The 15,103-nt window shown below is 34.5% G+C and overlaps 3 protein-coding genes and 1 pseudogene across 3 annotated transcripts; 2 read left to right on the top strand and 2 right to left on the bottom strand.

Annotated features, from left to right (window-relative positions):
- The first annotated feature begins 2,729 nt into the window (after positions 1–2,729).
- Positions 2,730–5,588, top strand: LOC146953827 (uncharacterized). The gene is made up of 2 exons (XM_085711854.1): positions 2,730–4,884; positions 5,068–5,588. The coding sequence occupies exons 1-2, from the start codon at positions 2,817–2,819 to the stop codon at positions 5,382–5,384; spliced, it is 2,385 nt and encodes a 794-aa protein (XP_085567980.1). The 5' UTR covers positions 2,730–2,816; the 3' UTR covers positions 5,385–5,588.
- A 1,557-nt stretch (positions 5,589–7,145) lies between these two features.
- LOC146953826 (uncharacterized) lies at positions 7,146–7,985 on the bottom strand. Its single transcript, XM_085742867.1, has one exon. It carries the CDS (start codon positions 7,983–7,985, stop codon positions 7,146–7,148), a length of 840 nt encoding a protein of 279 aa, XP_085598993.1.
- Positions 7,986–8,388: 403 nt separating this feature from the next.
- On the bottom strand, positions 8,389–10,246 carry LOC146953825 (uncharacterized; annotated as a pseudogene).
- A 981-nt stretch (positions 10,247–11,227) lies between these two features.
- Positions 11,228–15,062, top strand: LOC146953824 (uncharacterized). The gene is made up of 3 exons (XM_085711858.1): positions 11,228–11,564; positions 11,743–11,835; positions 13,210–15,062. Exon 3 carries the CDS (start codon positions 13,222–13,224, stop codon positions 14,428–14,430), a length of 1,209 nt encoding a protein of 402 aa, XP_085567984.1. The 5' UTR covers positions 11,228–11,564; positions 11,743–11,835; positions 13,210–13,221; the 3' UTR covers positions 14,431–15,062.
- Positions 15,063–15,103: the final 41 nt, after the last annotated feature.

The raw sequence follows: 15,103 nt of genomic DNA, 5'->3' as shown, positions 1-15,103 counted from the left end.
TGTGGATGATCTAAGATAATTTTTAGAAAGCTTTATCGGCGAAACATCAGGGGTTTTTGGAAAGCTAGTAGCCGATGTCACGAGTAATGTAGAAGTCATTTTCATACCAACAAGTGTCTTCAGTCCACGGTAAATCAAAATATTACTTTATTCACGAATGGTAAAAATCAAGTTTGGGTTGATTAGCCTTCAGTAGAAGTAAATATAATTTTTTTTGTTGAGGGAAAATATAATTGTTTTATTTATTTTCTAAAATTTAATCTAATTTAGTATTTTTTATTATCATTCATATGTGCTACTAATTATACATTAACAAATTTGTAATAAATTTGTTTGATCTATGTAGCATAAATATCCCAACAAACTACATATATAATTTTCTATAAAATTAAAAGATTTAAGAGTATTTCCATTATATTTTTTATTTATTTCATCTCCACTATAAATTTGTTTATAAACTTTGTAGTATTTTGGAGTTCTATTGATCAATGATACCCTTCGGTAAAATTAATTCAAAATTTAATTCTATGCAAAATATTTTTTTTTTGTTGACAAGATTCTATGCAAAATAATGAAATGTAAAAAAATAATATAACATTTAATGATTATTATATTATATGTCAAATGCAAACTGATCTAAAATAAAATCGCAAACCGATCCAAAAAAAATTAAAAACTGCAAAAAAAAAAAAAAATAGATGCGTTTGGATGTTGTTTTGTAAAAACTACTAGGATCGGATCTGATTTCATATCACTTTTTTAAAACCTAACCAAACCGAACCGCAAAAGTAAAATTTATTACTTAGTTATTCTTTTATTAGTATTATATATGCATTAATATATTTCTTGTTGTTTTTTATTTTATATATTTCATTAATTTAATATATTTTACCACTGATTCATATGTTTCGAATATAATCCATCATTTTCATTCTATAATGTTAATTTTTTTTTTATATATTTGTGTTATAGTTTGCATCTAACCTATCATTTTACCATATATGTATAATACTAATATTATAAAATAATTACGTATTGCATTTTGGATGTCTAAAAACCGATCCAAATTAAACCGCATATATTTGGATCGGATCAGATCATATTTTTTAGAATAACCATCCAAATCAAACCGAACCGTTGGTAATTTTTATTTTGGATTGGATTTTAACTCAAAATCGATCCAAACGGCACCACGAACTTCCCTAATTGCCGCTGAGACTTGAGAAAGAGTATACTTCAAGATCCCATGCTAACACCATCCGACCAATCCAAATAAGTTTTAATATATTTAAAATTGACCTCATACCTCCTCTAAAGAAAATTAACCTCATACCCCAATGACTATACCTAATGTAATCACCACTCACATCCTAATCAATCCTACCCCTTCTCCTGCTCTCACGGCAATTTGCCAATTTCCATTGTCACTTACTGATACAAATTACGACAAATATGTTTAGTTTTGGTTATACTACCTCTCACCAATCCGACCCGTACTCACACGGCATTTACGATTGAAATTATATAAGGGTCTTCTTCAGTCTTCACTCATGTTGGAAGTTTAAAAATTGCGAAGATACAAAAGGTAAAATGCACGAGGTAACTGCAAATAAATTTATTGATATTAATGAAGTCATTATAGATAAAAATTCTAGAAGTGATGATTTATGTGATGCATAAAAAATTGATGAGTGATATTTGTTCAACCCATTTTAAACAACTCTTGAAACAACCATTTTTTCTCTCTTCTTATTGGATAAAAAGAATAGAGAGAAAAAGAAGAAGAGAAAGAATTTAAAACACGTGACTATGATATTTTGTAAGTTCTTGAAGTGAACCATAAGTATGAAATCCTCTATGTGACCCTGATTTAATTCCCCTATTTTAACAAATGACGAAAATATTCTCCCTTTTATTAAATCAAACTTGTTGGTTCCTTCATTATTATTATTTTGTTGAAAATCGCCTTTTATATTGCCAAAATTCTCATATTTTTAGGCCAAAAATCAAAATTGAGACCAAATTTACAATAAATATGATGATAAAGGGGACAAAAAGTTTGATTTTAAAAGAGGTATTATTTTCACCAATTTGATAATTAGTAGGACAAAAATTAAACCAAAATTTAAATTCACTTAAAAATAATCAAATAAAAAATAGAACATTATATGATTAGATATTAAATACTATATTAAAAAAAAATCAATATTTAAAATCAACATCAGTCCAGCTCAATGACTCTACCCCTCTTTTGGAGGGGAGCTGGAGATTCTAGCCCAAAAAGAACGCTAATGCAATCGCCATCTACTCCTTACTATGCTCTCACGGCATTTGCCATTTTTCATTGGAATATGTATGAATCTTTAAAGCCAATATATTGTCACTTAGAAATTTCAAAAAAATAAATATATATAGTGTCACTTAGTGTATACAAATTATGACGTATTAAGAGCATAATGACAAATACAAATGGTGGAGAAATTGGTTTATTGAGAAACTATAAGATTAATAATGAACGACTTTTAATATTTTGTGGTTCTAGACTTAAATAGAGTAATGAAAGATAAGATGATTTTTTATGTGGCTTAGCTTAAACTCATTAGCTTAAAGATAAAAGACAAAAGCGAAAGACTTTAATTAAGTCGAGTCTTCACTATTACAAAGGGAATATCAAGTGTTTATTACCATATTATGTGTATAAATATCACCTACATCTCCCATTATAATGCATGCATTATCATAAAAGAGTCTCTTGTTCAATTATAATACATCAGTGATTGACTATACTTTCATTTCATTGTGTTCAAATTTCCAAAATGCTTCAGAAGATGAAGCTTTTACCAATGTTGTGTCTTCTTTTGTTTTTCCATGTGTTTGTTATTGCCACATCACCTTATGCTGCAACAAAAAACCAACGTAACGAGGCTGATGCTCTGTTGAAGTGGAAAGCAAGCCTTGACAACCATAGCAGGGCATTGCTTTCTTCATGGAATGGTAATAATCCTTGTAGCTGGGAAGGAATCACATGTGATGATGATTCAAAATCCATCAACAAGGTAAATCTTACCAATATTGGTCTAACAGGTACGCTTCAAAGTCTCAATTTCTCATCACTTCCAAAAATCCGTACCTTAAATTTAAAAAACAACTCCTTATATGGAGTTGTACCACACAATATTGGGGTGATGTCCAATCTAGACACTCTTGATTTGGCATATAACAAACTCTCTGGTAGCATTCCCAATAGCATCGGTAATTTGTCCAAACTATTCTATCTTGATCTTAGTCGGAATAATCTCACTGGGATTATTCCATCAGGGATAACCCAACTGGTTGGTCTTTCTATATTGTCTATGGGTAGTAACCATAATTTAAGTGGATCACTCCCTCGAGATATTGGTAGATTGAGAAATTTAACAATGCTTGATATTTCTTACTGCAATCTCATAGGAACAATACCAACCTCGATAGGAAAGATATCCAACATATCACATCTTGATGTAGGAAAAAATAGCCTCTCTGGCAACATTCCTGACAGAATTTGGAAAATGGACCTAAAGTATTTGTCACTTGCATATAATAACTTTAATGGTTCCATCTCACAAAATATTTTCAAGGCACGAAACCTAGAGTTACTACTTCTTCAAGATAATGGTCTTTCTGGTTCCATGCCTAAGGAATTTGGGATGTTGGGTAATTTAATATATCTTGATATTGGTGACTGCAATCTCACTGGGTCTATTCCTATTTCTATAGGAATGTTGGCCAATGTAACAAATCTCATTTTACAATCCAATCAACTTGAAGGAAACATTCCTGTTGAGATTGGCCAATTACAAGTTATTGAAAATCTTGATCTTAGTGAGAATTTTTTGAATGGAACCATACCAGAAATGTTTGGACAGTTAAAATACTTAGAAACATTGAATCTTTCACATAATAATCTTTCTGGTACCATTCCCTTCAGCTATGGTGAGATTTTAAGCTTGACCACTGTTGATATATCATACAACCAATTGGAGGGTCCAATTCCAAGCATTCCAGCTTTCCAAAGAGCTCCAATTGAAGCACTGAGAAATAACAAAGGCTTGTGTGGTAATATCTCTGGTCTAGAGCCTTGCTCAACATCAGGTGGAAACTTTCATAGTCATAAGACTAACAAAATTTTGGAGCTAGTTTTACCCCTCACTCTAGGCACTGTATTGTTGGCATTTTTTGTTTATGGGATCTCATACCTTTTTTGTCAAACTTCAAGCACAAAAGAAGACAAGCCTGCAGAAGAATTTCAAACTGAAAATCTATTTGCAATATGGAGCTTTGATGGCAAAATGGTGTATGAGAACATTATTGAAGCCACTGAAGATTTTGACGACGAGCATCTCATTGGGGTTGGAGGACAAGGAATTGTTTACAAAGCAGAGTTGCCTACAGGTCAAGTTGTAGCTGTGAAGAAACTTCATTCAATACAAAATGAGGAAATGTCTAATCTGAAAGCATTCACAAATGAGATCCATGCTTTGACAGAAATTCGACATCGCAACATTGTGAAGTTATATGGCTTTTGTTCACATCGACTACACTCATTTTTGGTTTATGAATTCTTGGAGAAGGGTAGCATCGACAACATTTTGAAGGACAACGAACAAGCTGCTGAATTTGATTGGAATATGAGGGTGAATGTCATTAAAGATATAGCTAATGCTTTATGCTATCTACATCATGATTGTTCCCCTCCTATTGTTCATCGAGATATATCCAGCAAGAATGTTATTTTGGATTTGGAATATGTAGCTCATGTCTCAGACTTCGGAACATCCAAGTTCCTAAATCCCAATTCATCCAATATGAGTTCTTTTGCAGGCACCTTTGGATATGCAGCTCCAGGTCAATTCCTTTTCTTTTATATTAATTAAGGTTATAATATTTTGTAGTTCATCTTTAATACTCACATGTAAAATGTAATTATTTCACGACTATGTAAGTACTTAAGATTTTGTAGATTTTATATATCATGCTATTTTTACAGAATCCTATTTTCATGTCATAACTCTTTTTTAAATTCTACAGAACTTGCATACACAATGGAAGTAAATGAGAAATGTGATGTGTATAGTTTTGGGATATTAACCTTGGAAATACTTTTTGGAAAGCACCCTGGAGATGTTGTAACTTCTTTGTGGCAACGACCATCACAAAGTGTTATGAACTTGACACTTGAATCTATGCCGTTGATGGATAGGTTAGACCAACGTCTCCCTCATCCCACAGATACCATTGTTCAAAAGGTGGCATCGATAATAAGGATTGCAATTGCTTGCTTGACTGAAAGCCCACGTTCTCGTCCTACCATGGAGCAGGTCTGCAAGCAGTTTGTAATGTCATAATCATCTTCAAAGGTTTAATTACATATATAATAATATAGCCTAAAGATTGTTTTGATACTACTTCACAGTTTCATATTTGTAAAACCTTTTTTTACTGCAAATCATTTTTATTTTGTAGTTTCCATATTTATGTTGTACTATCCAAGTCTGTGCTCAAATAACACGTGATTATAAATTTGTAGTTTAATCTAAACTTTAGTCATTGGTAATTGAGATGAAATTTAAGCACAATGTCTAGCACTCGTGAATCTACCAAAATGGCAGTTACTTTTTGTGGATCATTAAATCACATTTTTTTAAGGAAAATGCTACAGTACACTTTTTGTAGTTCATCTTTTACACGAATCAACATATAATATAACTGTAGTTTGGTATTTTATCTTAATTTTAATTTGAGTCAAAGTGGCTAAATATGCCACTGAAGTGCCAAAGACACGTTTCCATGTTGTGTATTTTCCAAATCATGCATGTCTTTGTCTCATCTCACCATTGACATGTGGACAGGTGGATATCCTTAGATGTGTATGATGATATCTCTTTGGTAACAATTGTTTTTTGCTATATGTTATATATAAGAACACAAAAGCACCAATAAGCTAGCAATAAGTTTAATAATAAAGTAAATTGCTTGTAGTGTAGCAAGTCGTGCAACTTCGTGCGTTGAAGCCCTCGTACCATTTAGCATTACTCTTTTTTTAATATTGGATCTGTAAGAAGCCTTCTTTTATCGAGAGATCAAAGGATTTACAAAATGGGTTGCTTAAGGTAAGGAACATTGGCATTGCTTTGTTGGTGCAGTGATTAATGGAAATACCCAAAAAATAATAATTGGAAGAGATTTTGTGCCCAAGACAGGATAGCTGGAAAAAATGATAACTTGATCCGAGAAACAAATACCAAACAAGGTTGGAAACAATGCAACAAACTACCAAAAGCAAATAGTTAGAAAATATGTAAAGAGTTGTGCATAGAGATAAAAGCAAGTGTTATGGCCTGTGATGTTTACATATAGAGGCCAAGGGCAGAACATATTCAGTCACAAAGTGTCTATTTTCTAACTAGTGAAACACTTCAATTTAAAACGAATAAGTTAAAAATGGACAAGTACCTTTAAAACGAATAAATTAAAAATAACTAATTTTTTTTTATTAAGTGAAGAAGCACAATTATTTTTTTTTTCTTTTTTGTGTATTAATTTTTTTTTAAGAGTATTACTTTTCCCACCCTATGCCTTTCCTCGCGTGCCCTATTTTTTTTCCAAAATTACCCTCGGGACAATCCGGATTATATAGTCCGGACATGTTCGGATTATATAATCCGGATTACACCAGTACACAGAACTGAAACAATTTGCATGTCATTGTGGTTTTTATCATTGTTTTTCAATAAATCATTATAAATGTTTGTATAAAAGACAATTAACTTAAATATTATATCAAAAAATGATTATATATATATATATATATATATATATATATATATATATCATTATACCAAAAAAGAGTTGAATTTACATCATTACACATTTCACCTAATGATATACATTTCAACTAAACTAACGATATATATCTAATCTATGGCGCCGGAAGATCAATGGGACTATCATCCACTTCAACCTTCACACGAGGACCAGGACCAGCACCAACCCTCTCATCGGGATCAAGATTTTCAATAATGTACAATTCTTCATCATCTTCTATCACCGCTACACCCGTCGCCCGACTTAGCTCATTATAATCTGCCATCCGACTGACATATCTATCAGGCCAGGTGTCTGCATCGATCCTCTCGATGGTATCGTCTCAATAGAGCGGAAGTGGGAGGAATCAGACAACCATCCTTCAATTTCAATGCCATAAAATGGTTGCCATTCACATATGTCAGACATATCAACGGATCGATACTTGGTGGCGGCGGCGGACCAGATAGAGGGAAAAAGGTTTCTGATTTCCCAATTGACAACACAACAATCGTTTGGTTGAATTTTTGTGCGATGAGGAAACTCATATCCGGCATTGTCATCCATTTATCCTGTGGTGCATTGCCAATACGAGCGTAGGATAGAGCGCCTGAGACCTCTTTATACCGCCTATTATCATTAATCATCCTCTGATAGCGGGCATTTTCTACACCGATAAGCTCTTTGTAAAGGTTGAACCGGACTAATGCGTGATCATCAACAGCCAAGTTACGTAGGACCGCAACTGCTCGGAACCCACAATGGCCATCACCGGGTACATCCGTAACCTGTTCAATAAAGCCATGCATCCAAATTGGGATTTGGTCTTTGTGTGGTATGTGGACTTCAACGGGTGTTGGCTTCTTCGGATTTTTTGGAATTGGCTTAGGAGAAGTAGGAGACATGTTGCTTTTCCGTGCACTCTTTCTACTCGTCCTTGTTGACCGTGTCTGTGAACCCTGTGTTTCTTGCTCCTGGGAGTCAACAATCTCCCATAGGGAAGGGGACCGCCTTGTCGATTGAATGCTTTGCTTATCTTTCTTTGGAGCTCCTTTGGTGGTGACCTTATTTGGCGGTGGACGCATAGAAGTGGTTTCCGGTAAAACAAATTGTCGGAATTGTTCTTTCAAATGCACCTTCATGTTGTAATCGGCGTCCTTGAACCTGGCCTACAATGTGTAAAAAACGGTCATTTTGGTTGTTGATGGAAAACAATCAGAAACATGCATTCTGTTACCACTACTGATACCGTCTGGATTATATATTCCGAAATACATTAGGTAATCCAGATTATAAAATCCGGAACTTCCCGATACACCCTTTGCATGAGCCTTAAATGCACTTGCATGGGGAGTAAATGCTACCCCTCCAGATTATATAATCCGGAACCCACCTATACAAAATACAGAAACAGAAATCCTGGGCAGAACATAAACTGACACAGTTTTAAAAAAAAGAAACCTGGAGAATATGCCATTCTGGCAATAGAGAGATGTCTGCTTTTTGAAGCTTCGGATCAACCTCGTACGCGAACCTCAACCTCTTCTAGTTGGTGTGAATTTCTTCCAAACGAAGGGCGGTGCCGTTCTTGATCTTCAAAGCTATCATAGACGCACACGATAATCCGTAAGTGATCAAACTCAAACAACCACATCTTGATTTATCCATACCAATTTCAAGTGCTTTATTATACTCCACTATGAGATGATGCAAAGCTTCCCTTGAAATGTTCTGGATCAACCTAGACCACAACACCTTGTCTTTGAACCGATGTTCAAGCATGATAATGCTTGTATGAAACGAAGCATGTATTGCGGTATGTTGCAACTCTAGCATATCATGAACGGATTTCCAGTTTGTACTCAAATCACCCATACTACTACTCAGATACTTTTTCAACCGAGCGTGTGCAGATTCAGCTCTGTTTGTTGTAGTATTCCCCATATGAAGGTTTTTGTCAACCCAAAACCTCACAAACTTCTCCTTAACCGGATCCAAAATTGTCTTTTCAACATAATCCAAAAACTTAGGAAACTTTGCGCATACAACTTTGAACCGGGTCCAATTATCAATATATGCTTCCTCCGTTTCGGAGTCCACAATATCCATCCATGCAGCCATCCCAATCTTCACCACCGAAGCAGGCTTGATCGCTTCCCCATTCTTGCCTTTGACATCCTTCATTTTGCAATCCAATTTACACTTTGCTCTCACATTTTGTCCAATGTGATATGAGCACAACAAAGTAGTAGCTTTAGGGAAAACCTTTTCCACAGCATGGATCAAAACATTGTCCCGATCAATCATAACTACTTTTGGATAGAGATCTTTGGAGTGCAACATCTCATGACACCTCTCAAGAGCCCAATAAACATTGTCTTGCCTCTCAGACATCATATAGGCCAAAGCAATAGAGAATGTTTTCATGGTAGAGGTGTTACCGACAAACTCAAGCAATGGAAGACGATACTTGTTTGTCTTGTATGTGGAATCCAACACAAGCACCGTGGAGAACATGTTAAACAACTTGATAGAATCTGGATGTGCCCAAAAAACATCACTAACTTCATCAGAATCATGATACTTCCTACAATGATAAACATAACCATTATCCACCAAATACTTCAAGAGATGTTGCATGTCATTCCTCGTACCCCTAATGGACCGCCTATACCTGTAAGTAGCATTATAAACATGTTTGATAGTAATTGAAGTGGTACGATTCCTCTTCTTTAAGTTGGTAAGCATTTGCCTCGGAGGAACGTTTGAATCCACCATCTCTTCAAGGTGACACACGTTCATTTGAGTTTAGACGACCGGCAGTTTTATGATCTTTCAACACATCTGTCATGTCATGGTTGTGTCTATCATCACCAACTTTGAGGCTCCAATCACCACCAGTCAACAAGTAACCTCTCAGCCGAAACGGACACTCGCATTTAAACGAACCAGCTATCTCGCGCCGACTCTTTCTCTTGTACTCGATGTATGAACCTCCCCTTTCACATATCAAAGTAACAAATGCGCTTGTTCCATTGTCACCGTTATCGGATTTACCAATAACAGTAGAAAAACCAAGCTTCCTAGATTTCTCTCGAACCCACTCCAACAAATCATTCCGTGTTGTAAACTTGTGTTTTGTGGTAAAATGTTCTCGCTGATCAATACAAACAGCAACAACTGCAGGTGGTACAATAGGAGGAATAGGAGGATGAGCATCATCTACTTTCGAACCGCCTAGACAAATTTCAAGTTTCGGTAGCGGTGGTGGGGGATTTCCGGAATCATGCGCATCTTCAAGTAAAAGAAGCGGCAACATAATAGGAGGTTCATTCTGAGGTGGATCATCATTAGGGGCATCAATAGGAACAACGTGACTGAAAACAGTGCGAAGCAGAGTCATAAAATGAACACAGTTTCTGCATTGATGCGGTCTGGAATTCGAAATCCGGAACCCATGAATGCAGTCCAGAATTGATATCCGGAACCATGCAGTACAAATCATATGCCGTGATCAAAAGTGAATCGCTTAAAAATCTACTAGGGGAAGGTTTATATACACGTTACCTTTGCATTCAGACGAAAATGATGATGTTAACCCCCCTTGATAGCCAGATTGCTGCTCCAAACCATATTTTCGCCCTAAATGGAGTGTTTTTTTAGAGGTGTAGGGAGTGTTTGTGATAAAGGTGTTCTGCTTCAGCTAGGTTCTGGAGAACTATATATAACCTAGCTGTCCGGATTTCATTTTCCGAAAAAAAATGACTATTTTTTCCCACTCATTTTAAATACAGGGTGTGCGGAGTTTGTAGTCCGGAATGTACACTACTAGAAATAAGATATTTAGCAGCGACTTTTTCTCAGCGACAATCAATTTGTTGTCAATAATATGCCTATAGCAACAACTTATTTAAGTCGTTGTATTAAGTTGTTTTTTTTTCACAGCAATTTCGTTATCGCTGGGAAAAATGACTTATTCCAACCACAATTATTATCGTTGGAAATAATACAATTTTTTGATATGCATATAGAAACGACTTATTTAAGTCGTTGTAATAAGTTAATTTTTGTCACAACAATTTTGTTATCGCTGCGAAAAATGACTTATCCCAACAAAAAATATTATCGTTGGAAATAATACAATTTTTTAATATGCATACAGCAACGACTTATTTAAGTCGTTGTAATAAGTTTTGTTTTTCCTAAAATAAGTATTTTTTTTTCACAACAATTTCGCTATCGTTGGAAAAAATAACTTATCCCAACAACAATTATTATTGTTGGAAATAATATAATTTTGTAAAGTCTATTAAGTTTATCCGAATTTGTATACTTTTTTTATTTTTTTAAGGAATCCAAGTTTGTAGACTTGTTCATTGCCACTTAGTTTTAAACTGTAATTTTGTTCTATAAAAAAGGATATGGAGGACACGCATTACATATGTTGCAACTAATTAATATTAAAAAAAAAAAAAATCAAAGAACACCAAGTATTAGGAAGAAAAGAAAAAAAAACTAAAATTCACCATTTGGCCAACAAACATTGAGAAAAAAAAGTTTCACGTGACATAAAAACAAAAGAAAAAGAACTAAGACTTCTCCCTCTTTCTCTTCTTTCTCGCCAGCCATCTCTAACCCCAACCCTCAACCCATTCATTCACTCAAATTTCTCCATGTCTTTTATTCAAGCTTCTTCTCCACCTAATTGAAGGAATCAAAGGGTAAGTTGAAGGAATTTTTCTATCCCCTTTTCTTCTCTCATGTGGCAGAATTTTCTTTCTTCCTTTCTTCTTTAAGTGGTCGAGCCACTTCCCTTCCATATCTCTCTCAACTTTTCCCTCAAAATCTCATGATTTTGTGTTGAATTTTTGTTGGATTAACTGAAAATTGCGATGACAGGGATCAGTATAGAAGGAATTGGAAAAGGCAAGGAGGTTTTAGAGAAAAAAGTAGAAGTTGGAGGCCTTAGACATCAAGAGAAGCTAATTTGAGGTGAGTTCCTTAATTAGGCTTAAATTTCTTAGTTAGGGGATGTAGATTGGATTATGATGAAGAGATATTAGATTGTGTACGATAACTAAAATCTCATGAGCAAATATTAGATTATGTGAATAATCGTTACATTTGAAGGCTTGAATCAAAAGTAGACAATTATTAGATAATTGGTGATTGGATTATTAATTTAATTACTATATATGTATATATAGTGAGTTGTTGTGTGCTTTTAGAGGGCTGTTTAAAGGGCTGCTGTTTTGGCTTTTGTGGTTCTGTTTTTCTGTTTTGGCAGCGTAGTGCCCTTGGCAATCATGCTAGAGGTGCATTGTGTTTTCTGGCTGGGCAGCACGGCCTGTTTTCATGAGGCTATATTGTTGGTGTTGGTTTTTTGTCTTGGGCCGCCCTTTAGCTCATACGCTTGGGTGTTGTATTGCGTTTTTTTGGACCAAATTATGAGAAATTCTTAGATGGGAACGTAAGTAACATGTCAGCATTTACAAACAACCAACAAAAACATTACACCTCATTTAATTTATTAAAAAAAATTAAAAATAAAATAAAGATGAAACGTGACCTCCTTATTACTACTCTCCTTCCACATTGTTTTGGTGCAAGTATTTTGTCCAAGGATTCATTCCATGTGTGTGAAGAAGAAAAATGAATCAATTTTAAACAAACAAATGATGTATTAATTATGACTGGATTGCCATAATAGAAACTGAATCAGATTAATCATCAAAAAGAATGAAAAAAACTGAAGAAAAAAAAAACTACATCAGATTTGTAACCATGAACTTCCATGTGTGTGAAGGACTTCAGTGATTTTACTTAAAATCAAACCTTATTATGTCGCTAACTTCAGAACCTATTGAATTCAACACGTTAAAATTTGAGAATTAATCTCCTCAAGGTCATATATAAACTCTGCAGTTGGAGAAACAATTCCTCAAGATAATGGCGGAAGAAGAGCAAGCAATACGGAGAACACGTTTCATCTTTATTTTATTTTTAATTTTTTTTAATAAATTAAATGAGGTGTAATGTTTTTATTGGTTGTTTGTAAATGCTGACATGTTACTTACGTTCCCATCTAAGATTTTCTCCCAAATTATTTTATGAGAATTAGTTTTGAATATTTTAAGTTAAATTTATGATTTGTTTCCATTAGATTTATAACGCATTGAAATAAAAACAAGCTTTGAATGCATTGAATTTGTCACATATTTTTAATGTTGTGCATATTTTATGATTGAGAATTATATTTTTTTATGGTGAATTTGTCACATTCTTATGAGAATTATATTTTGTATAGTCAATGTTTCATTTGTCACATATTTTTAATGTTGTGCATATTTTATTTTTGAATCGCAGGATCGTGTGATAATGCCTAAACAAAATAAAAGATGGATCAACCTTAAAGATAGAAGTTTACCGGAGTATTTAAAAGGAATGGATGACTTTTTAGACTTTGCTTTTTCTGGGCCCAACCCTCCAAACACTATCAGGTGTCCCTGTTGTAGATGCAATAATATTAAATTTAAGACAAGAAGTGAAGTGGATCGTCATTTACTTGATTTTGGATTTGAACCAAGTTATGATAATTGGGAGTATCATGGAGAATCGTCGGATGATTCATCAACTGACAGTGATTTGAAGGATGCAGATAACATTGGCTATGGTGCTGATCATGAAAGGAGCGATGATGCTCAGACGTTCAACATGCTTTATGACATGCATCAGTCATTTAATGCAAATAGAGAAAATGTGTTTGATCATCCTACATCTAGTAATAGCAATGAAGAGCCAAATAAGGAAGCTAAAAGATTTTATGGATTGGTAAAAGATGCTGAACAAACATTTTATCCAGGTTGTAAAAAATTCTCCAAATTATCTTTTATTATACGCCTTTTTCAAATGAAATGTCTGTATGGATGGAGCAATACCTCACTTGACTCACTTCTAAAGCTATTGGCTGAAGCTTTTCCCGAAGGTAATGTGCTTCCTGACTCAATGTATGAGGTTAGAAAGATTATCAAGGATCTTGGACTTGATTATGTCAAGATAGATGCTTGTGATAATGATTGTATTTTGTATAGAGGAGAAGACTATGAAAATCTTAATGAGTGTCCTATTTGTAAGAAAAGTAGATGGCAGGAAGATAAGAAGAAAAATGTCCCTAATAAGATACTTCGCTACTTTCCCATAAAACCAAGACTACAAAGGTTATTCATGTCAAAACAAATTGCAGAAGACATGACTTGGCATAAGAAGAAGAAAATTGATGATGGAGTTTTAAGACACCCAGCTGACTCTTTGACTTGGAAAAGATTTGATGATCAACATAGATCTTTCTCTAAAGATGCACGTAATGTGAGACTTGGCCTATCATCAGATGGTTTTAACCCTTTTGGTATGATGAGCACCAATTATAGTATGTGGCCTGTGGTTTTAGTTCCTTACAATTTACCTCCTTGGTTATGCATGAAACAACCCAATCTTATGTTATCGTTACTTATTCCCGGTAAAAATAGTCCTGGAAATGACATTGATGTTTACCTTCAGCCACTAATTGATGACTTAAAAGAGTTATAGGATGTGGGTATTGAAACATATGATGCTTTTTCAAGATGTAATTTTCAATTGCGTGCAGCCTTGTTATGGACCATTAGTGATTTTCCAGGTTATGCGATGCTTTCGGGATGGAGTACTAAAGGAGCACTAGCTTGTCCTTGTTGCAATAAAGAAACTACCTCTTGTCATTTAAAATATAGTTTCAAGCAATGCTACATGGGCCACCGTAAATTTTTACCCAGTGACCACCCTTGGCGTAAAAATAAGAGCTCATTTGATAATACAAGGGAGGTTAGACAGGCACCACAACCATTGACTGGAGAGGAGGTCATAGCACAACATGAAAAAATACAGCCGGTTATCTTTGGTAAAACAATAAAAAAACGAAAGAGAGAGGAAGGGGAAAAGCATAATTAGAAGAAAAAAAGTATATTTTTCGAATTACCTTATTGGAGGACTGTATTGTTAAGACACAATCTAGATGTGATGCACATAGAAAAAAATATTTGTGAAAGTGTTATTGGAACATTGTTGAATATTGAAGGCAAAACAAAAGATACTTTCAAGTCTAGAATGGATTTGAAGCACATGGGATTCAAGAAGCCACTTCATCTTATTAGGAATGGAGATAAGTATACCATGCCCCCAGCACGTTACACAATGTCAGTGGCAGAAAAGATTAAATTTTGTCAAG

Source organism: Medicago sativa, chromosome 1 (genome assembly GCF_051527215.1).
Source record: "Medicago sativa cultivar Bolivia chromosome 1, Bolivia_mono, whole genome shotgun sequence".
Classification (NCBI taxonomy): Eukaryota; Viridiplantae; Streptophyta; class Magnoliopsida; order Fabales; family Fabaceae; genus Medicago; species Medicago sativa.
The sequence above is the reverse complement of the archived record's forward strand: the minus strand, read 5'-3'. Positions and strand labels throughout refer to the sequence as shown.

Bases quoted from the DNA above. Each gene is read 5' to 3' on its own strand.
- LOC146953827 (XM_085711854.1), top strand. From the start codon at position 2,817: ATGCTTCAGAAGATGAAGCTTTTACCAATGTTGTGTCTTCTTTTGTTT. The intron at 4,885-5,067 runs GTCAATTCCTTT...TAAATTCTACAG, and splicing joins CTTTGGATATGCAGCTCCAG to AACTTGCATACACAATGGAA.
- LOC146953826 (XM_085742867.1), bottom strand. From the start codon at position 7,985: ATGAAGGTGCATTTGAAAGAACAATTCCGACAATTTGTTTTACCGGAA.
- LOC146953824 (XM_085711858.1), top strand. From the start codon at position 13,222: ATGCCTAAACAAAATAAAAGATGGATCAACCTTAAAGATAGAAGTTTA.